Source organism: Ranitomeya variabilis, chromosome 3, assembly GCF_051348905.1.
Source record: "Ranitomeya variabilis isolate aRanVar5 chromosome 3, aRanVar5.hap1, whole genome shotgun sequence".
In the NCBI taxonomy this organism is placed as follows: Eukaryota; Metazoa; Chordata; class Amphibia; order Anura; family Dendrobatidae; genus Ranitomeya; species Ranitomeya variabilis.
The window spans coordinates 411702332-411725868 of record NC_135234.1 but is presented as its reverse complement, the minus strand read 5'-3'; the positions used below and the strand labels follow the sequence as shown (position 1 = coordinate 411725868).

The 23537-nt window shown below is 45.8% G+C and overlaps 1 protein-coding gene across 3 annotated transcripts in view; it reads right to left on the bottom strand.

The window, feature by feature from the left end:
- The window catches only part of LOC143818277 (N-acyl-aromatic-L-amino acid amidohydrolase (carboxylate-forming)-like), an 82002-nt gene that overhangs the window by 18833 nt on the left and 39632 nt on the right, over positions 1-23537 (bottom strand). For all 3 annotated transcript variants that reach the window (XM_077299635.1, XM_077299637.1, XM_077299636.1), the window contains 2 exons: positions 13038-13279; positions 6358-6547 (listed from right to left, as the gene is read on the bottom strand). In XM_077299635.1, coding sequence (XP_077155750.1) covers positions 6358-6547; positions 13038-13279 — 432 coding nt within the window. The remainder of the gene's footprint in view (positions 1-6357; positions 6548-13037; positions 13280-23537) is intronic.

The following is a 23537-nucleotide window of genomic DNA, read 5'->3' as shown; positions in this document are numbered from 1 at the left end:
ACAACGCCTCCGCCTGCTGTCTCTCCCGGGGACATAGGTCTTCACCCAAGTGTACCTGGTCCCATGTTTTAGACTTAGTCCTTTCCCCTAAGACATCAGGCAAGGGAAGTCCGGCTAAATCCTCTGCTTCAGGTGCACAGATGGCCACTACCTCTTCAGGGCGCTCCCGGTAGGGCTTGAGCATATTTCGTTGGAACATGAGGATAACCCTGGGGTCGTCACAATCGGCGACATTATAGGTGGTGTCGGTTATTTTCCCCACTACCTGGTAGGGCCCCTGCCATGCAGCTTGGAACTTGTTCTGCCTAGTGGGCTCTAACACCAAGACCTTCTGTCCTATTTCCAAGGTGCGTTCTCTGGCCCTCCGATCGTACCATACGCGCTGGCACCGCTGGGCCACCTGCATGTTCCCACGTACAGCCTTGGTCAGCTCCTGTAGGCGGTCCCAGAATTCCAGCACATAGGGTACAATAGGTACCCCTTCTATGATACCCTCCCCTTCCCAGTGTTCTAGCACTAAGTCTAGGGGTCCCCTTACCCGCCTCCCGTATACCAGTTCGAACGGGGAGAACCCCGTGGATTCTTGGGGCACCTCCAGATAGGCAAACAGGAGGTGTGGCAAGAATTTTTCCCAGTCCCTGTAGGTCCTGGTAAAAGTCCCAATGAGCTGTTTTAACGTCCCGTTAAAGCGTTCACACAACCCATTGGTTTGCAGGTGGTATGGGGCGCTTCTAATGGACTTTACGCCGCACAGCTTCCACAGTTGGTTGGTCACCTCTGCTGTAAACTGGGTACCCTGGTCCAAGATAATCTCCCGGAGAAATCCAACCCGTGAGAAAACCTGGAGCAGGGCAGCCGCCACCGTCTCTGCCAGTATATTAGGAAACGCAACCTCCTTTGGATACCGTGTGGCATAATCTACCACTGTCAATATATACCTTTTCCCTGACGGACTGGGTTTGGCTAACGGCCCTATCAGATCGACCGCTACTCGGCTAAATGGTTCCTCCACAATGGAGAGGGGGCGTAATTTGGCCTTGCATCGATTTTCCCTCTTGCCAATGCGCTGGCAACTGTCACAGGTCTGGCAGTACTGACGAACATCATAGGTTACCCCCGGCCAAAAGAAGTTTTGTGTCAGACGATGCCTGGTGCGACTGACGCCGAAGTGCCCGGCCAAGGGTATGTCATGAGAGATTCGCAGTAACTCCTGCCTATACTTCTTGGGAACTACCAGCTGTCGTTTTATAGTGGGGCTCATCCCTGTGTGGTGCTGCTCTGTGATCTGGTAGAGGAGTCCCTGCTTCCATACAAACTGTTCCCCTTCCAGTACCCCTCTCCCCTCCTGTGCCTTCCCACGATATCCCTCCAATAAAGGATCCTCAAGTAACTCCCTCTTAAATTCAGCTGGGGTGGCTCAAGAAATGTGTCTGGCTATGGGAATACGTATAGGGCTGGGATGTCTTACCTGGGCCTCCTCTGAGTGTGATTCCGCCTCCGCAGCTCGAGCTTGTCTCCGGGTGATCACAGGATATGTCTCAGCCAGAGGGGCAACCGAGAAGGCAGACAACATGGGCCCCAAGTCATTTCCCAGCAAGACATCTGCAGGCAAATCCTCCACCAAGCCGACCTCAAGAAGGCCATCCCCGACTCCCCAGTTCAGGTGAATCCTGGCAGTGGGCAGTCGATGTATGGCTCCCCCTGCTATACGGACTGCCACTGTCCAGTCTGTCTTCTCTTGGTCCCGGACGAGATGAGGCTTCACAAGGGTCAAAGTTGCCCCGGAATCTCTTAGTCCCTGCATACGTTTCCCATTAAGCCACATGACCTGTCGATGCTGTTGTCGATTATCTGCCCGGGCTGCCTGCACGAGGTCTACTTCATGCAGCACTTCCTCCATCTCTTCCACCCCCTGGTTAGTCGTAGCCCCCAATGCCGGGTCAGCTTAGCCTTGGTAGCAGTGTACAGCGGCCCGGCTGAAGGTAGCTGTTCCTGCCTTTGGCCACTGGGTATGCTGAGTCCGGTTGGGACATTGTCTTTGCAGGTGGCCCAGCTGATGGCAGGTGTGGCATCATGCCCCAGGGGGACAGTGGTAGGCCGGGTTTTTAGCTGGTCCCCCTACAATCTTCTGTGGTTTGGGGGCCTCCAGGTCCATGGGCGGACCCATAGTGACCATCTTTGATCCGGACAGTTGAGGCCTCCTGGCATCATGATGTTCATCGGCCAGACGAGCGGCCTCCTCAAGAGTCGTTGGCCGCCTGTCCCGAAGCCATTCCTGTGTCTCGGGGGATAGTCCATTAAAGAATCGTTCTAACAAGAAGAGCTGGAGGACGTCCTCTTTAGTGGTTGCTTGGCTCCCTTGTACCCACTGTAGCAGTGACCGCCGTAATTTACAGGCCCATTCAGCATGGGTATCGGTTACTTGTTTTATAAGTCCGTGGAACTTTTGGTGGTATGCCTCTGGTGTTAGCGCATACTGGGCCAAGATCACTTCTTTCATCCGCTCATAGTCCATACAGTCCTCATCAGGTACCGTGCGATAGGCGTCCGCTGCCCAGCCTGTCAGCTTGCTGGCCAGAATCTGAACCCGTTCCTCCGGCTTCACTTGATCAAGGGCATACTGCTGCTCAAAGTCCTGCAGAAAGCCATCAATGTCTTCCTCTGCCTCCCCCAACTGTCGGAAGGCATTATACTGGATCTTTTTGTGGCTTACTGTTGAAGGTACCTGGGCGGAGGCCAGAGCTCCCCCTGCTCGCTGACTCTCCATCTTCGCCAGCTCCACTTTGGTCCGCTCTGCCAACTCCATCTTGGCTAGCTCTATCCTGGTCCGCTCGGCCATCTTTTCCTTCAGATCAGTACGCACAGCCATCACCTCTCGTATGATCTCTACTGCAGGGTTTGGGCCATAGAACGCCAGTCTGTTCTTTACCTCCCTCTGGAATTCAGTCTCCTCCACGTTCACATTGGGGGCGCTGCACTGTCGTGTTCCATGATGGCTGCTATCAAATCCGCTTTTGTTTTGTTGCTGGTGATTAACCCTCGGGCTTCCACCAGATCTTTTAATGTAGTCCTCTTTAACTTCTGGTAGTTGTTTTCCATTGATTCCTTTCCTCCTGTAGACGGGTTATCACATCCTGCTGTCTGCCACCTGTGTAACAGGGTCTATCGTGCTGGAGTACCTCTTTCAGTACCACCCAATGCTTCAGGAGGTCCACTCTGCTTTGGCTGGAGTCTGAATGAAGGAAGCTGGCTGGAATTGCTTTGTTACATGGTCGCATATAAAAGATCACTGCTTCTCCACGTATTTCCAGTGTGTCAACACTTTACTCACAGGACACAGAATATATCACACAGATACAGAGGGTGGGCCAATTGAAAAGCGGCAAGCCAGACATACATTACAATAGCCGCAGGTGGCCGGAGCCTGCCGATATTTACTGTGGGAATTACAAAGGTGGGGGAGGTCAGAAGGGGGATATCTTGTCCCCTCTGCACAGGGGCGCAGCCTGTGAGCTGATGCATTAGGGGCATGCATCTCACATGGAACCTATTATACATACCTAGAACTGCACAACATATTCTGGGTGCTGGGGGGTTCCGTAATACAAGTGTATACTAGCGCATGGCCGTGCGGCCATGCAAACCTTTTATAGCTTCAGCAAGTTCAGGACCTTCCTAGAGGACCAATGAGAACTGCTACAGTAACTGAGCAAATTCAGGACCTTCCTGGAGGACCAATAGGAGCTACTGCTGTACCTGAGCATGTGACCCCAGACCTCCACTGAGAGGTCTTCCTTTGGGCATGCTCAGAAGGGGAAAAGCAGGACTTAGTCCCAGAGACGTCTGATCGCCGCTGATCAGTACAGGCTACAATGGCAGAGCCTGGAAAGGCAGCAGTAACCCTTTGCACAGAACCAGACTGAGCGAGACGCTGGGACCGATGTCTCCGCTGAGCAGGCTCCACTGTGGCTGATGCAGAATGAGAGACCGCAGCAGACAAGGTTCAAGATTCCCCCTGTGCAGCGGCGGGAACTTGACTCCTAACATATCCCTTTAAATTTCTCACTCTTTGTTTCATTGCAGCCATTTGGTAAATTCAAAAAAGTTAATTTTTTTCTCTTTAATGTACACTCTGTGCCCCATCTTGACTGAAAAACAACAGAAATGTAGTAATTTTTGCAAATTTATTAAAAAAGAAAAACTGAAATATCACATGGTCATAAGTATTCAGACCCTTTACTCGGTAATGAGTAGAAGCACACTTTTGAGCTAGAACAGCCATGAGTCTTCTTGGGAATGATGCAACAAGTTTTTTTACACCTGGATTTAGGGATCCTCTGCCATTCTTCCTTGCAGATCCTCTCCAGTTCCATCAGGTTGGATGGTGAACTCTGGTGGACAGCCATTTTCAGGTCTCTCCAGAGATGCTCAATTGGGTTTAGGTAAGGGCTCTGGCTGGGCCAGACAAGAATGGTCACAGAGTTGTTCTGAAGCCACTCCTTTGTTATTTTATCTGTGTGCTGAGAGTCATTGTCTTGTTGGAAAGTGAACCTTGGGCCAAGTCTGAGGTCTAGAGCACTGTGGAAGAGGTTTTCATCCAGGATATCTCTGTACTTGGCTGCATTCATGTTTACTTCAATGACATTCAGTCGTCCTGTCCCCGGAGCTGAAAAACACCCCAATAGAATGATGCTGTTGGGATTGTATTGGGCAGGTGATGAGCAGTGCCTGGTTTTCTCCACACATACCACTTAGAATTATCACCAAAAAAAATCTATCTTCATCTCATCAGACCAGAGAATCTTATTTCTCATAGTCTGAGAGTCCTTCATGTGTTTTTTAGCAAACTCTATGCAGGCTTTCATATGTCTTGCTTCCGTTGGGCCACTCTGCCATAAAGACCCGACTGGTGGAGGGCTGCAGTGATAGTTGACTTTGTGGAACTTTCTCCCATCTCCCTACTGCATCTCTGGAGCTCAGCCAGAGTGATCTTGGGGTTTTTCTTTACCTCACTCACCAAGGCTCTTCTCCCATGATTGCTCAGTTTGACTGGACGGCCAGGTCTAGGAAGACTTCTGGTGGTACCAAACTTCTTCTTTTTAAGGATTATAGAGGCCACTGTGCTCTTAGGGACCTTGAGTACTGCAGAAATTCTGTTGTAACCTTGGCCAGATCTGTGCCTTGCCACAATTCTGTCTCTGAGCTCCTTGGCCAGTTCCTTTGACCTCATGATTCTCATTTGGTCTGACATGCACTGTGAGCTGTGAAGTCTTACATAGACAGGTGTGTGCCTTTCCAAATCAAGTCTTATCAGTTTAATTAAACACAGCTGGACTCCAAAGAAGGAGTAGAACCATCTTAAGGAGGATCACAAGGAAATGGACAGCATGTGACTTAAATATGAGTGTCTGAGCACAGGGTCTGAATACTTATGACCATGTGATATTTCAGTTTTTCTTTTTTATTAAATTTGCACAAGTTTCTACATTTCTGTTTTTTTCTGTCAAAATGGGGTGCAGAGTGTACATTAATGTAAAAAATGAACTTTTTTTGATTGTATCAAATGGCTGCAATTATACAAAGAGTGAAACATTTAAAGGGGTCTGAATACTTTCCGTACCCACTGTATGCTCACCTACTGATCTCCTGCCGCATTGGTCAACACTGTAGATAATGATAGGCTGCAGATATTGAGGAGCGAGTGTGCTCGTTACTCGAGTTTTCTGAGCAAGTTCGGGTGTTCTCCGAGTATTTTGGGCATGCTCATAAATTACGTTTGAGTCCCCGCAGCTGCATGATTTGCGGCTGTTAGACAACCTGAACACATGCATAAATTGCCTGTTTGTTAGGGAATCTCCACATGTATTCAGGCTGTCTAGCAGCCACAAATCATGCAGCTGCGGGGACTCAAACATAATTTACGAGAACGCTCAAAATACTCGGAGAACACCCGAGCATGCTCGGAAAACTCGAATAACGAGCACACTCGCTCCTCACTATCTGCAGATCCCCACCACGGAAAGAAGGAAGGAAATCGGCAAGGGATCCAGGCAGCAGTAAAAAAGAGTGATGGAAGATCAGTAGATGAGTATATAGATTTGTTTTTTAAGAATATATTGGACTTTTTTTTTTAAGGGAAATGAGGAGCAGCCCCTCCTGATGTCTAAACCTTGTTGATTGGTATGTGGCATGAAACGTCTGTCATTTTATTCAAAATCTAAAACAGACCCACTAGAAATTGTGCATACCATTTATAACTTTCCATGTATTCAGAGGAGAAGTTGGGCCCTCCTTAGGCACCAGGGCACCACTCAGTGTTTGCTTACACATCACATTTTGTTCTTTTATAATACTCACCTGCAAGTAGTTTGCTAAATGCATTGACACGACGTCATCCTTCGAGCAGAGCAAAAGTGTTGATCCCATGTTGGAAGTTGTATTGTGTAAATCAAAAACGAAATCATACAGACATGATCCAGAGCCATATTTCTGATTCAGTTCTCTTGCTCGCTTAAACTCGTATGGGTCATTCTCAGTATCTGGTGAGCTGATAGAATAGAACAAGTGTAGTTCAGCAAGGTACAGAATTTTTGAATTTTTTCCTTCTGTCATAAACCCCGAAAAATTTAATGTAAAGACATTTAGTAAAATATATAAAAAATATACACAGTGCAAAATAAAATAAACATTAAAAATTAGCTCACATATTAAATCCCACGCAAAAAAGCAGCAGACATCCAACCTGACACAAACACATTTTGCCTCGATATCAGTACTTTAGGCTTTAATATGTTCATATCACACATTAAATAAAATATTTAAAATACTTGGTGACTGCGTATATTTTCCAAAATAATGAAGCTACCAATTATTTTCAAAGATTTAAAATGTGAGTAAAGGCTATTTATATAAGCTGAGGCTTCCTCCAACAATGTAAAGCCACTGGTCACTAAGGCTATGTGCCCACGTTGCAGAAATGCTGCAGAAATGTCCGCAGCATTTCCGTAACTCCCTGCCGCCGGTAAAACGCATGCGGAATTCGCATGCGTTTTCTTGCTAAACACAAGCGATTTGCAAGCGTTTTTAGCTTGCAGAATGCATGCGCTTTTACAAGCGATCTGTAGCATCGCTTGGAAAAGTGATTGACAGGTTGGTCACACTTGTGAAGCATAGTGCTTGACAAGTGTGACCAACTTTTTACTATTGATGCTGCCTATGCAGCATCAATAGTAAAAGATAGAATGTTAAAAATAATGAAAAAATAACAAATATGGATATTCTAACCTTCCGACGGCCCCCGACCTCCTCAGCGGCGCTCCCGGTACGTTCCGTTCCCAGGGATGCTTTGCACGAAGGACCTTTGTGATGTCACGGTCGCGTGACCGCGATGTCATCTCAGGTGATTCACGCATTGCATCCCTGGGAACGGAAGCCACCGCGTGAACCGCTTAGAGGTGGGAGGACTCCGGGGGCCATCAGAAGGTAAGTATACCCATATTTTTTATTTTAATTCTTTATTTTTTACAGGAATATGATAGCCAGGGCCTAGAGGAGAGTCTCCTCTCCTTCAGACCCTGGGTACGATCCGCACATGAAGCACTCACTTTGCGCATGGTGAGCATAGCCAAGTGAGCATTTCAATGCAATCCTATGGCGGCAGAATCGCTGAGATTCCGCAGAAATAATGAACATGCTGCAGACTTCAGCGCTATGCGATTCCACAGCGGAAAAATCAGCAGCATGGGCAAAGCAACTGCAGAATCCCATGGGATTGGATGGGAATGCATTTTTTAAGCATTTCCGCTGTGGCAAAAATGTGGCGGAAAAGCATACAAAACGCAATGTGGGCACATAGCCTAAGGGGGCTCATGGGAATATTGGACTTAATGTGTAATGAATGTAGTTGGGTACTGCTTGCCCCTAAACTATTATCTCTCTGAGTTAATGGTTAGAAGAAGAATAAAGATCTAGCTTACCAGGTTCCTGGGCAGAATTTGGAAGACCTGGAAATATTTTTCCCACAAAATCTGGCTTAGATGATTGAAGGACGCCACAGGAAGGTGGGTTTTTCCCTAGACCTATTTAACCCTGGGGTTACTCCTGAAGGTGAGGATGCCTGGTTTATATGCCTCTCTATGCTCCTAGGAAATCCTACGCAACTCCCACCCTCGCCCCAATGAGGAAAGTGGTAGGAGTAAAAGAGTAACACCGGCTGGACAGACAGGGGGACACCAAGGCACAATCAAACAACAGGCACACAGGATAAAATACAAAGCGGAAATGGGTACGCAATAAAGATGCAGAAAAGCAACAAGAAAGAACACCAGATGGGTAAGAGAGAGGTATTCACAAGACGACAAGAACAACTCTTCAGAACACCTTTTCCACAGAAGCCAGGAACGGAATGAAGATTCTATTGGTCTCATGGAAGGAAGCCAGACTCCATTTCTATAATGGAAGGGTTTGGTTCCAATAAGCAGTACAGCCAATAGAACATGAGTAACTTTAAACCCTTTACATACCACAAGAAACCTGTTAACTCATTAATGGTCATGTAGATTTAAAAAGGACATGTGCTCAACCAAACACCGCGATCCTTTAATCTCAGATGTACCACAGATCATATGGCACATTCATTACATTAACCCACGACCCAGGATGCTCCATGGCATTGCTGACAAGAACTTGAAGATTTCGAGATGGATGATTTACTACGTCGCCTTGTTGAGAAGTCTCAGAGGGCTGGTGGTGAGGATTGGCTTTTTTGGTGCATGGAAAAGGAGTCAACAGGCAGTGTCGCAGTAGCAGCTGCAGAGGATCTGGGTCTGGCGGCAGAAGACGTCCTTTTAAAAGGCGGGCGGTAGCAAGGATGTCAGGCTGTCTGTCAGGGAGAGAAGACCCAGAGCTGCCTATTCCCCAACTTTCCACAAGAACTGCCAGAGTAAGAGACGAACAATGCCTGCTGGGTTGAGAGCAGGAGGTGAGTGGGGTGCGGGATGATTATTCTAGTTCATGGCTTAAATGATCGTCAATCTGTGAATGTGTCGGTGGTAATGCGTACTCATCTAATTCAGTTTTGGCTGTTGATTTTGTCTCCTGTTTGGTCAGTAGTAATTATTCATACTCATCTTTGGCCCGTATTTTACACTGAGCTTCTTTTTTCCAAACCGTATTTGAAAGTATGCCAGTGAATATTGTTTTTCAAGTAAAACAAATGTTAAAAGGAAAAAAAGGGACAGTGAATAAGCGCCGCCCGATCACCATCAAGTTGTTTAGATTGTTAGGTGTGTTGGATGGAGCATGTTCATCTAATTTTGAGAGCAAGTGACTTAAAGCAATTTTTTTTCTATTGCCTTTTTTGCAGCATTAAGGATTGCAGAGTTGGTGTCAGAAAGCAGGTATCATCCTTCAGGAATTTTTTGAAAGATATTATAAAAGAAAATTATGTCTTGGTGATTTGCTTATGAAAATCTAAAACTGATCAAGTTGGTAGAGAGATTTGGTTGCGCTTTTCAGCTATCAAAAATGAAGTATGTCCTTAATAACGCCTATCAGAGTATTTTTCTGTTAGACCCCGGTGTAACAGTCCATTTTTTATCCATGCAGACTGTTCCTTTGCAACTAGGTTTCAGTTCAACTACATCCTTAAAAAATTATTGAAGTCATTGATCTTAAGATTTATTTAATTTCTCTTCTTATTCTCTATGGATTGGCAATGCCACAGAAGCTGTGAGGTTGGGTTTAAGTGAAGACTCTGTGATGCAGAAGGGTAGATGGGAATCAAGTAGATTTATTAATTATGTTAGGCAAGATCTGGTTTTAATTTAATTCTCTCTTAGATTCCGAGAAAATGTGTGTATGGATTATTGGTCATTCCTTTGTGCATTGGGCCGGAAACAAAGCATCATTACGGAAATATAGTGATAATTTAGGTTTTGATCTGGATTATTTTTACATGTTGGCTGCTAATTAGGGGTTTAAGATGGGGGGATGTGATGAATGAGCTTCTTCATGCGAAATCGTTTTTTTCCGTCACCAAGTCTGATTATTTTGCACGCTGAAGGCAATGGTTTATGAAGAATGAAAACTAAGGACTTAATTGAAGAGACGAAAACTGTAATTTTGTGTTGCAGCACTAATTTTCTGGATACAGAGGTAGTTTTTTCCAAAATTATACAAAGATTACTGTGGGATTGCCATGAATTCACGTTTTTAGATCAAATTAGAAAACGGGTAAATAGGATAATAAAAAAATGAATACAGTCAATAGGTAGTTTTTCATATCATCACATTCACTTGGAGGGTTTCGTTACAGGACTATTCAGCGATGATCTGGTTCATTTGTCAGATATTAATTGAAAAAGGAGATTCGATGTTTCAGAGTAGACCACACTGCTGTATGAAGGAAGCAGTTCCAGATTGGAATAGCAATTTTGTAGTTTTTCTTTTTAGGCGTTTCACGCTCGCACCAAGCTCCTTTTCAAAAACAAACGTCACAATCACAACCTTTTCAGGCGATCAACTCCATAACTCTCTTCTCATCTGTACCTTTCAATATCACATTATGTGCGCTTGTCTCCCCCCCACTTTTATTTGTCAGATATTGGCTTAGATATATTTCATCTGGATATGTAAAATATTATTGAGGCTGCAGTGCTTGGGGAAAAAACACTTCGGTTCGTTGACAATCATGGCTTGTGGGAGGAAACACCTAGCTCTCGGGCTATGTGTTTTTGTATTTATGAATGGACTAGACAATCAGCTTGAGTCAATTAAGGGCTGAGCTGTTATTGGGATTGAGTTATGTTTCAATTGATTAATTTATTCAAATAATTAATTGGTTAATGTATTCAATATACCTAATAAAGCATTGCGGCCTGTTTTTATGCCAACCAGTTTGTGCATCTTTATTATTTAAGCATAGTACATATATCCCCATGTAAAGCCCCCGGTCGCTAAGAATAAGGGGGCTCATGGGAATATTGGACTTAATATGCAATGATAGTATTTGGGCACTACTTGCCTCTAAACTATTATCTCTCTGAGATTTCACTAAGGGTTAAAAGAAGAATAAAGATCAACCTTTGTCACCTTTCTTTTTTGAAAGGAGGTAACACCCAGCTCTCGGGCTGTTTTTATGAGCATTTATGAATGGACTGGATGATCGACTTGAGCCAATTAAGGGCTGAGCCATTATTGGGATTGAGTTATGTTATGTCTTAATTGATAAATTTTTTCAAATATTTAATTGATTAACTTATTCAATATCCTTAATAAAGCATTGTGGCCTGTTTATATGCCAACCAGTTTGTGTGTCTTTATTACTTTTAGATTTAATAATAGTACATGTATTGTCAGTTAGCTCACTCGCTCTGGCATGTAGCCTTTGTGACAATATGAGCCTGATTCATTTAAGCGTTTAAGGCAGAAATCTGGGGAAAAAAGCTTTGAAAAGTCTCAAAATGTTGGTGTAATGCTGCGATAAGATTTTGCGACTTCGGGTGTTTTCACGCCATTTTCGTCCAGCTCCAACAAAATGGACAGGGCTGGAGCAACTCCCGCTTATCATATTCATGACAAGCAGTGGCATTCTTTACGCCACAAATCTTACTCCAGTTCCAAACTGGAGTATGATTAGTGGCTCGTCGCATACATAGGCACACAACACTTTCCAGATGCGCCAGTTTTATTAAGAGATGTACCTTTATTTATGAATCAGGAGCGTCTGTCTCCAACATACCTCATCAATACCAGAGTTAAAAATGCCGGTCTTGATGAATCGGGACCAATAGCTTTTTTACTCCATTTGTGGATATTTCCACCACAGAACTTATGCACTATGCCCTATGGTGGCTATGTCCTATAATATGGTCGTGTACATGAGCCTTTACATTACAATAGCTTCACTGTGAAGACACAGCATTGCATCTTAATTAACCAGACTACTGTTTTCAGCAAACCAAGAATAATAGAATGTTATCTGTATGTTGGCTTTTGAATTTAAGCATTGATTCTTGGTTGGTCAAGAAAACAGACTTTTGTTTGCGTAAGCTGGTAATATTGACTTGTATTGTGCGCTTATCCTACATCACTACTGATGTTTGGTGATATTCTAATTATGCATTGTCTTATAGAGCCAGTTTGTTGTCTTCGAAAGCAGAGAGGGAAAAACTATGCAAAAATTTTAAATAATCAAGTATTGGTACTGGATTTCATCTATATTCTTATCCTTTTATGTAAATAGTGAATGAGAGACACTTGTTAAGTCTAAAAATAGGTTACATGCCTCTGTATAAAGAAACTGAGAGAGAGAAACAGCAAGAGAGATTCTGCCAATACATCCATACATCCAAAGGACCAGAGACAGGACAGCAGCCATTTTACATCATGTCTCCATCACGAGGGAAACGGATCTATCATTCTGCAGGAAACAATCTAGGGGTTTTTGGCCTTGGTTAGAAGAATGCAGATCTGGTCCATTGACCATCACTGAACCATGGATACGTTTGGAGAAGCCAGGTTGTGATCCTTGGACCAACTGGCCTTGTACCTTGTGTGGACTCAATGGACTGTCATCATCCTACGCTTGTCATTACTTCCTCCCCATGTGCGTGCCACAGGTGGATTAACTGACCCTGGAAGATGAAGCCAGGTTGCAATCCTCGGATCAACTGGCCTTGTATAGACTGAATGGACGGCTTGTCGTTACCATCTCTCTGTGTGAGTACCCCAGGTGGAGTAGCGACCCTGGAAGATCTGAAGTCACAGCTGCTATTATCCCAGTGAGTCAGCGGAAGGGTAAGACTCTATAAAGTGCACCATCTTGGGTACTGTGCTGGGACTGTTCTATGTGTTATCTGCCTGTTTTGGGCTCAATAAAGCATCACCACACTGTTTTACCCTCATCCTGTGTTGTCTGAGTAGCGTTACTCCCGCGTTAAAGGGAGAGCAAACATTAGGCTGGACGATCCCTGATCCATGCATTTCCAGCTAGCCGACCCGGGACACCCGCCGACCCCCCGTGTCCCCACACTCACCTTAGTACTTCCTCTGAAAAGCTGCGATTAAGGTCCCTGTCAATGTACCGCACACATTTCTCCACAGCAAGTGGATTTGCAAGACATGGTTCGGCCATAAACGTTGTCCTATGCAGCTCAGAAGGATCTTTCAGCCAATGTTTCACCAACGTGACACCTGACATCTCATTTCCATGTGTACCTCCAAAGATAACCACACGGGAAACTGGTGAACACTCCATAGAGGAGCTCAGACTTTCTTTCTGAAATAGAGCAAAACATGATATTTATACTAAATTGTGATAAAATGCATGTAAGGCTAAGAACACATTGCGATTGCGCCTAGTGTCGGGCACATGCACTGAGGAGGTATGTTCCCAACAGTGGCCACAGCCAGGATGAATGCCGAGGCATCTGTCCCTTATAAGAACCCACTGTAAAAAAAACAAAAACGCATACCTCATGATATGTTTCTTTTCAGTAGGCATCTGTGCAATGAAAGCCCTGTCTGCTATGTTTTTTTATAGAGGTAAAATCTTATACCGTTAAAAGGGAACCTGTCACCAGGTTTGCCCCATATTAGATACAGCCACCACCTTCCAGCCATTACAGTTGTGCTCAAAAGTTTACATACCCCAGCAGAATTTTTGCTTTATTGGCCTTTTTTCAGAGAATATGAATGATAACACCAAAACTTTTTCTCCACTCATGATTAGTGGTTGGGTGAAGCCATTTATTGTCAAACTACTGTGTTTTCTCTCTTTAAGCCATAATGACAACCCAAAACATCCAAATGACCCTGATCAAAAGTTCACATACCCTGGTAATTTTGGCCTGATAACATGCACAGACGTTGACACAAATGGGTTTGAATGGCTACTAAAGTTAACATCCTCACATTTGACCTATTTCTTTGTAATCAGTGTGTGTGTATAAAAGCTGAGTGAGTTTCTGGGATCCAGACAGACTCTTGCATCTTTCATCCAGCCACTGACATTTCAGGATTGTTGTGAGTCATAGGGAAAGCGAAAGAATTGTCAACGGATCTATGGGAAAAGGTAGCTGAAATGTATAAAAACAGGAAAGGGATGCAAAAAGATATCCAAGGAATTGATAATGCCAGTCAGCAGCATTCAAACTGTGATTAACGAATGGAAAATCAATGGCTCTGTAAAAAAAAAATGATAGTGAGGTAGACCAACAAAAATGTCGTCTACAACTGCCAGGAAAATTGTTCGGGATGCAAAGAAAAACCCACAAATAACATCAGCTGAAATACAGGACTCTCTTAAAACTAGCGGTGTGGTTGTTTCAAGATGCACAATAAGGAGGCACTTGAAGAAAAATGGGCTGCATGGTTGAGTCACCAGAGGAAAGCCATTACTGTGCAAATGCCACAAAGTATCTCACCTACAATACGCATAGCAGCACAGAGATAAACCTCAAAACGTCTGGAACAAGGTAATTTGGAGTGAAGAGACCAAAATGTAACTTTTTGGCCATAATCATAAACATTACATTTGGAGAGAGGTCAACAAGTCCTATGATGAAACGAACACCATTCCTACTATAAAGCATGTAGGTGGATCACTGATGTTTTGGGGATGTGTGAGCTACAAAGGCACAGGAAACTTGGTCAAAGTTGAAGGAAAGCTGAATGCAGCATGTTATCAACAAATACTGGTGGCAAATTTTCACTCATCAGACCGGAAGCTGCTCATGGGACGTACTTGAACGTTCCAACATGACAATGATCCAAAACACAAGGCCAAGTCGACCTGTCATTGGCTACAGCAGAAAAAAGTGAAGGTTCTGGAGTGATCATCTCAGTCTCCTGATCATTGAGCCACTCTGGGGAGATCTCATGCGTGCAGTTCATGCTAGACAGCCCAGGAATTTGCCGCAACAGGAGGCTTGTTGCCAAGAAGAACAGGCAGCTTTACAATCTGAGAAAATAAAAAACCTCATCCACAACTACCACAAAAGACTTCAAGCTGTCATTGATGTTAGAGGGGGAATTACACGGCATTAAGAAATGGGGTATGTAAACTTTTGATCAGGGTCATTTGGATGTTTTAGGTTGTTATTATGATTTAAAAAGAGAAACCACAGAAGTTTGACAATAAATGGCTTCACCCAACCACTAACCATGAGTGGAGGAAAAATTTTGGTGTTATCATTCATATTCTCTGAAAAAAAAACAATAAAGCAAAAATTCTCCCGGGGTATGTAAACTTTTGAGCACATCTGTATATACAGCATACTAATATGCTGTGTGTATGCCCCTGATCCAGCCTGCAACAAATGAAAAATACCTTTTATTATACTCACTCATTTACTATGCTCAAGTACTGCAGTGCTCTTTGACCTTTCCCAGCGAATGCGCACTGCAGTACTTTGCTCTGTCCTCTACAGTGCAGAGAAGTACGCTTGCGCAGGAGCGCGATGCTCGCCATCCACATGAAGGAAGGAGGACGGCATCGAAAGAGGAAGATCCGGACCAGCACCAGCTACACCTCTTGGACCGACCACCCCACAGGTAAGTATAATAAAAAGTGTTTCTCGTTTATGGCAGGCTGGTTCAGGAGCATATACATCATATTAGTATGCTGTATGTGAGAGCTGAAGGAAGGTGGCCGTATCTCATATGGGGCAATTCTGGTGACAGGTTTCCTTTAAAACCTGTAAGGGTATGTACAGAATCTGCAGGTAAGATGACCTGCATTTTACCTGCGGACTTATAGCAGATTTTGCCTGCGTTTTTACACCTGCGGATTCCTATAAAGGAATAGGTGTAAAGCGCTGCAGATCCCGCACAAAGAATTGACATGCTGCGGAAAATAATCCGCAACGTTTCCGCGTGGAATTTTCCGCAGCATGTGCACTGCGGATTTGGTTTTGCATAGGTTAACATGGTACTGTACAATGCAAGGAAACTGCTGCAGATCAGCATGGCCAAATCCGCTGCAGATCTGCAGCCAAATCTGCAACGTGTGCACATACCCTTAGACTGTGACTGATAGAACATATTTGAAGCCTCTGTCTCGTGAATAGGAGTCTATGAGTATGTTACAATATATGTAAAAAAAATCTCTGGATGTATATTGTAGCCTAGGTGCATGGACACAGTGTACACTTAGCCATACATGGTGCCTTAAGGACTTGTCACTAGTGATGAGCGAGTGTACTCGTTGCTTGGGTTTTCCCGAGCACGCTCGTGTGATCTCCGAGTAATTATGACTGCCGGAGATTTAGTTTTCATGAAGGCAGCTGAATGATTTACAGCTATTAGCTAGGCTGAGTACATGTGGGGGTTGCCTGGTTGCTAGGGAATCCCAACATGTAATCAAACAGGCTAACAGCTGTAAATCATCCAGCTGCCTTCATGAAAACTAAATCTCCGAGCACTAACAAATACTCGGAGATCACCCAAGCGTGCTCGGGAAAACCAGACCAACGAGTATACTCACTCATCACTAGGGTTGAGCGACTTTCATTTTTTTAAGATCGAGTAGGGTTTTGGGAAACCCGATTTTGTCCAGAGTCGAGTCGAGTGCAGTCGGCCGATTATCGCTAAAAGTCGGGGATCGACCGAAACACGAAACCCAATGCAAGTCAATGGGGAAGCATAGTCGGCAGTGAGTGGAGGCCAGGAAAACACCTACAGTGCCCATTTTAATGCCAAAAACATCCATTCTTGTTTCTGAAGCTTGCCAATCTTAATTAACTGTATAATAATAGTTGGGCATAGGGAATTGGGGGAAAGTTATGGGGGGAGTAGGGCTGGCTCAAGTTTTTCGTGGGCCCAGGAAATGCGGACTACGTCACGGCGGTGTTGCAGGGAAAGGTAAGTATTTAAACGTTGCAAGTGCTGTGATCCTGAGCAAGCAAGGGGGGGCCCACTCGTTCGCATTGCCACTGGCACAGGGCCCCTCAAAGTACGGCGGTGTGTTTGCATGGCGGGGGCGCCTCCCACCAGCAGCGACACTTTTGCGTACTCTGAGGGGCCCTGTGCCAGTGACGTCGCCAACGAGTATGCCCCCCCATCTTATGAAGGAACCTGCACTTTCATCTGCACCTTCCTCTTTGTCCCTGTGTAAGGTGGTATAACATGCGGGAAGGGGAACCTTACTTTCAGCAGGGTCAGATTCTGGCTGTGTAGAGTACAAGGGGAATGTAGTGGTCTAGGTCAATGTACCAGCAGACTCATTTAGCAGTGGCTGGGCAATGGGCAGGATGAGGAGGAAACAGATATAGGGCCAAAGAATAAAGTAGGCTACATGCAGTTCAAAATTGGTAACAGGACTAAACAGGCGGCATTGCTTTGTTCAGTGGAGTAGCAAACCCAAGAGCAGCAGACACTGTTTCAAGGGCCTAACCACACTAGTAGGCCAAATGCAGTTTAATATCTGATAGTATAGGGCGAAAGCCAGAATGTGGAAGCTCAGCTTTGTTCAGTTGAGGACAACACCAGAGAGGGGCAGACACCTTTAGTAGGCCGGAAAAGCCTATTGCATTTTTTAAAATGGTAATTTGGAGCAGAAGGTTGAAGCTCAGCTTTATTTAGTTGAGGGCAACACCAGGCAGGGGCACACAGACAGACACCTTTAGTAGGCCGGAAAAGCCTATTGCATTTTTTAAAATGGTAATTTGGAGCAGAAGGTTGAAGCTCAGCTTTATTTAGTTGAGGGCAACACCAGGGAGGGGCAGAAGCCGTTAGTAGGCCCTAACCACCATTTTTTTTTTTTAAAACCACTTAATGAGAGCCGGAAGGTTGAAGCTCAGCTTTATTTAGTTGAGGACAACACCAGGCAGGGGCACACAGACAGACACCTTTAGTAGGCCGGAAAAGCCTATTGCATTTTTTAAAATGGTAATTTGGAGCAGAAGGTTGAAGCTCAGCTTTATTTAGTTGAGGGCAACACCAGGCAGGGGCAGAAGCCGTTAGTAGGCCCTAACCACCTTTTTTTTTTTTTAAAACCACTTAATGAGAGCCGGAAGGTTGAAGCTCAGCTTTATTTAGTTGAGGACAACACCAGGCAGGGGCACACAGACAGACACCTTTAGTAGGCCGGAAAAGCCTATTGCATTTTTTAAAATGGTAATTTGGAGCAGAAGGTTGAAGCTCAGCTTTATTTAGTTGAGGGCAACACCAGGCAGGGGCACACAGACAGACACCTTTAGTAGGCCGGAAAAGCCTATTGCATTTTTTAAAATGGTAATTTGGAGCAGAAGGTTGAAGCTCAGCTTTATTTAGTTGAGGGCAACACCAGGGAGGGGCAGAAGCCGTTAGTAGGCCCTAACCACCATTTTTTTTTTTTAAAACCACTTAATGAGAGCCGGAAGGTTGAAGCTCAGCTTTATTTAGTTGAGGACAACACCAGGCAGGGGCACACAGACAGACACCTTTAGTAGGCCGGAAAAGCCTATTGCATTTTTTAAAATGGTAATTTGGAGCAGAAGGTTGAAGCTCAGCTTTATTTAGTTGAGGGCAACACCAGGCAGGGGCAGAAGCCGTTAGTAGGCCCTAACCAAAGTTGAAGGCCAAATGCAGTTTAATTTCTGATACTATAGGCCGAAAGCCAGAAGGTGGAAGCTCCGATTTAGACAGTGGAGGACAATTTGAATTAGGGACTGCAGACAGACTTAGTAGGCTGTCCCCTGTGGACCATGCATCCACCACCTCAACCCATTGCGCCGTAATGGACACGTAATCTTCCGTGGCCATGCCTACAGGTCCATGCGTCTGTTGTCAGGTGCACCTTTGTACTCACAGATTGCCAGAGTGCATGGACAATGCGGTCTTCTACATGCTGGTGGAGGGTTGGGATGGCTTTTCTCGCAAAAGAAGTGTCGACTGGTTAGCTTGTAGCGTGGTACAGCGTAGTCCATCATGGCCTTATTAATAGTAAATAAAATATATAACTAGGCTCTATGAACTTTTAAATAGGTTCCAGGGGTACACGGGCAGCATTGGTGTGGTCAGTGGAGGAGTATTGCAAGTAGGGGCTGCAGACAGGCTATCAAAGGCCTAAAATAACAAACAGTAGGCAGTCATGGCAGTTTTACATCGGTTACATGGATACACAGGCAGGCACTCCAGGCAGCATTGTGGTCAGTGGAGGAGTATTGCAAGTAGGGGCCGCAGACAGGCTATCAAAGGCCTAAAATAACAAACAGTAGGCAGTCATGGCAGTTTTACATCGGTTACATGGATACACAGGCAGGCACTCCAGGCAGCATTGTGGTCAGTGGAGGAGTATTGCAAGTAGGGGCCGCAGACAGGCTATCAAAGGCCTAAAATAACAAACAGTAGGCAGTCATGGCAGTTTTACATCGGTTACATGGATACACAGGCAGGCACTCCAGGCAGCATTGTGGTCAGTGGAGGAGTATTGCAAGTAGGGGCCGCAGACAGGCTATCAAAGGCCTAACATAACAAACAATAGGCTCATGGCAGTTTTACAGCGGTTACATGGATACACGGGCAGGCAGCTTGGTGGTCAGTGGAGGAGTATTTAAAGTAGGGACCGCAGACAGGCTTCAAAGGCCTAACATAAGAAAATGGGCTGGCTGTAGGCACTTTATAATTGGTTCCAGGGGTACACGGGCAGCAGTGGTCTGGTCAGTGGAGGACTAGTGGAAGGAGGGACCGCAGACAGGCTTCAAAGGCCTAACATAAAAAAATGGGCTGGCTGTAGGCACTTTATAATTGGTTCCAGGGGTACACGGGCAGCAGTGGTCTGGTCAGTGGAGGACTAGTGGAAGGAGGGACCGCAGACAGGCTTCAAAGGCCTAACATAAAAAAATGGGCTGGCTGTAGGCACTTTATAATTGGTTCCAGGGGTACACGGGCAGCAGTGGTCTGGTCAGTGGAGGACTAGTGGAAGGAGGGACCGCAGACAGGCTTCAAAGGCCTAACATAAAAAAATGGGCTGGCTGTAGGCACTTTATAATTGGTTCCAGGGGTACACGGGCAGCAGTGGTCTGGTCAGTGGAGGACTAGTGGAAGGAGGGACCGCAGACAGGCTTCAAAGGCCTAACATAAAAAAATGGGCTGGCTGTAGGCACTTTATAATTGGTTCCAGGGGTACACGGGCAGCAGTGGTCTGGTCAGTGGAGGACTAGTGGAAGGAGGGACCGCAGACAGGCTTCAAAGGCCTAACATAAAAAAATGGGCTGGCTGTAGGCACTTTATAATTGGTTCCAGGGGTACACGGGCAGCAGTGGTCTGGTCAGTGGAGGACTAGTGGAAGGAGGGACCGCAGACAGGCTTCAAAGGCCTAACATAAAAAAATGGGCTGGCGGTAGGCACTTTATTATTGGTTCCAGGGGTACACGGGCAGCAGTGGTCTGGTCAGTGGAGGCCTAGTGGAAGGAGGGACCGCAGACAGGCTTCAAAGGCCTAAAATAACAAACAATAGGCTTATGGCAGTTTTACAGCGGTTACATGGATACACGGGCAGGCAGCTGGTGATGAGTGGAGGAGTATTTAAAGTAGGGACCGCAGACAGGCTATCAAAGGCCTAAAATAACAAACAATAGGCTTATGGCAGTTTTACAGCGGTTACATGGATACACGGGCAGGCAGCTTGGTGGTCAGTGGAGGAGTATTTAAAGTAGGGACCGCAGACAGGCTATCAAAGGCCTAAAATAACAAACAATAGGCTCATGGCAGCTTTACAGCGGTTACATGGATACACAGGCAGCTTGGTGGTGAGTGGAGGAGTAGTGCAAGGAGTGTCTGTCCCAGTACTCCCAAAATATAAATAGATGTTAATGTCTCGCAAAACAACCAAAACAAAAAAAAAGGTGGCATACTTAGGTACAGGGGTGGGCTCATCTACTGAGTTTCTGACATAGTAATTTGGCAGTAACTATTTAATGGTGCCAATATAGGACACAGACACAGACTACTTTAAGTTGCATCATAGATGTCTACAAATTTGTATTGTCAGTGCCAGACATTGAATGATGTCAGCGAATAGACTAAAGATTGGTGGAGCTGTGCAACATAATTTTGCACGTGGTAGAGCACATTTTGAGCTGGGGTAGGGGGGAACTCTCTTGAGGCCGGCGGGACCGCCCCAGGGCCCCTCATGTTACAACGGTGTGTCTGACGTTGGGTGCGCACCACCACCGCCAGAGACACTACATTGTACTATGAGGGACCCAGTAGCAATGCCGTCAACCAAAAGCGAGCACACCCACCTCTTCAGACAAACAGCAGTCTCACGGGTGCTTGCGCCAAGTCGCGATACCACGGCCCCGTGTGGGGAGTTTTGCCATTTAGGGAGGTGTAAACATGTCGTATGCTGTACAATCAGCTGCAGCAAATTAGACATTAGAAAAGTAATTCACAGGCAAGAGCTTTTCATAGGAAAGCTAGGTGTCGGCCGGGCAAGGTGGGGCAAAAGATTTCGAAATCCAGTTGTGGTTCATTTTAATGAATGTTAGATCGTCAACATTTTGGGTAGCCAGACGAGTCCTTTTTTCGGTTAATATTGAACCTGCAGCACTGAATACTCTTTCTGATAGGACACTTGCTGCCGGGCAAGCAAGCTCCTGCAATGCATATTCTGCCAATTCTGGCCAGGTGTCTAATTTGGAGGCCCAGTAATCAAATGGGAATGACGGTTGAGGGAGAACATCGATAAGGGATGAAAAATAGTTAGTAACCATACTGGACAAATGTTGTCTCCTGTCACTTTCAATTGATGCAGCAGTACCTGTCCTGTCTGCGGTCATAGCAAAATCACTCCACAACCTGGTCAGAAAACCCCTCTGTCCAACGCCACTTCTGATGTGTGCACCCCTAACACTCCTAGTCTGCTGCCCCCTGGAGCTCGTGTGAGAACGATCACGTGCGCTGTGTGCTGGGAATGCCTGAAGCAAACGGTCAACAAGAGTTGATTGTTTGGTTGCTAATATTAGTTCCAAGTTCTCATGTGGCATAATATTTTGCAATTTGCCTTTATAGCGTGGATCAAGGAGGCAGGCCAACCAGTAATCGTCATCGTTCATCATTTTCGTAATGCGTGTGTCCCTTTTTAGGATACGTAAGGCATAATCCGCCATGTGGGCCAAAGTTCCAGTTGTCAAATCTCCGGTTGTGATTGGTTGAGGGGCAGTTGCAGGCAAATCTACGTCACTTGTGTCCCTCAAAAAACCAGAACCCGGCCGTGACACGCAACCAATTTCCTGTGCCCCCGGGAAAGGTTCGGCATTAAAAATATACTCATCCCCATCATCCTCCTCGTCCTCCACCTCCTCTTCGCCCGCTACCTCGTCCTGTACACTGCCCTGACCAGACAATGGCTGACTGTCATCAAGGCTTTCCTCTTCCTCTGGTGCAGACGCCTGCTCCTTTATGTGCGTCAAACTTTGCATCAGCAGACGCATTAGGGGGATGCTCATGCTTATTACGGCGTTGTCTGCACTAACCAGCCGTGTGCATTCCTCAAAACACTGAAGGACTTGACACATGTCTTGTATCTTAGACCACTGCACACCTGACAACTCCATGTCTGCCATCCTACTGCCTGCCCGTGTATCCTCCCACAAATAAATAACAGCACGCCTCTGTTCGCACAGTCTCTGAAGCATGTGCAGTGTTGAGTTCCACCTTGTTGCAACGTCTATGATTAGGCGATGCTGGGGAAGGTTCAAAGACCGCTGATAGGTCTGCATACGGCTGGCGTGTACATATGTGAGCAAAGTGCACGCACTTTGAGGAGCAGGTCGGAGAACCCAGGATAAGTTTTCAATAAGCACTGCACCACCAGGTTTAAGGTGTGAGCCAGGCAAGGAATGTGTTTCAGTTGGGAAAGGGAGATGGCAGCCATGAAATTCCTTCCGTTATCACTCACTACCTTGCCTGCCTCAAGATCTACTGTGCCCAGCCACGACTGCGTTTCTTGTTGCAAGAACTCGGACAGAACTTCCGCGGTGTGTCTGTTGTCGCCCAAGCACTTCATAGCCAATACAGCCTGCTGACGCTTGGCAGTAGCTGGCCCATAATGGGACAACTGGTGTGCAACAGTGTCATCTGCCGATGGAGTGGTTGGCAGACTGCGTTCTGTGGAAGAGCTGTAGCTTCTGCAGGAGGACGAGGAGGAGGAGGAGGAGGGGGTGCGAACGCCTACAGCCAACTGTTTCCTAGACCGTGGGCTAGGCACAACTGTCCCTAAATTGATGTCGCCTGTGGACCCTGCATCCACCACATTCACCCAGTGTGCCGTGATGGACACATAACGTCCCTGGCCATGCCTACTGGTCCATGCATCTGTAGTCAGGTGCACCTTTGTACTCACAGATTGCCTGAGTGCATGGACGATGCGCTGTTTAACATGCTGGTGCAGGGCTGGGATGGCTTTTCTGGAAAAAAAGTGTCGACTGGGTAGCTCGTATCGTGGTTCAGCGTACTCCATCAGGGCTTTGAAAGCTTCGCTTTCAACTAACCGGTAGGGCATCATCTCTAACGAGATTAGTCTAGCTATGTGGGCGTTAAAACACTGTGTA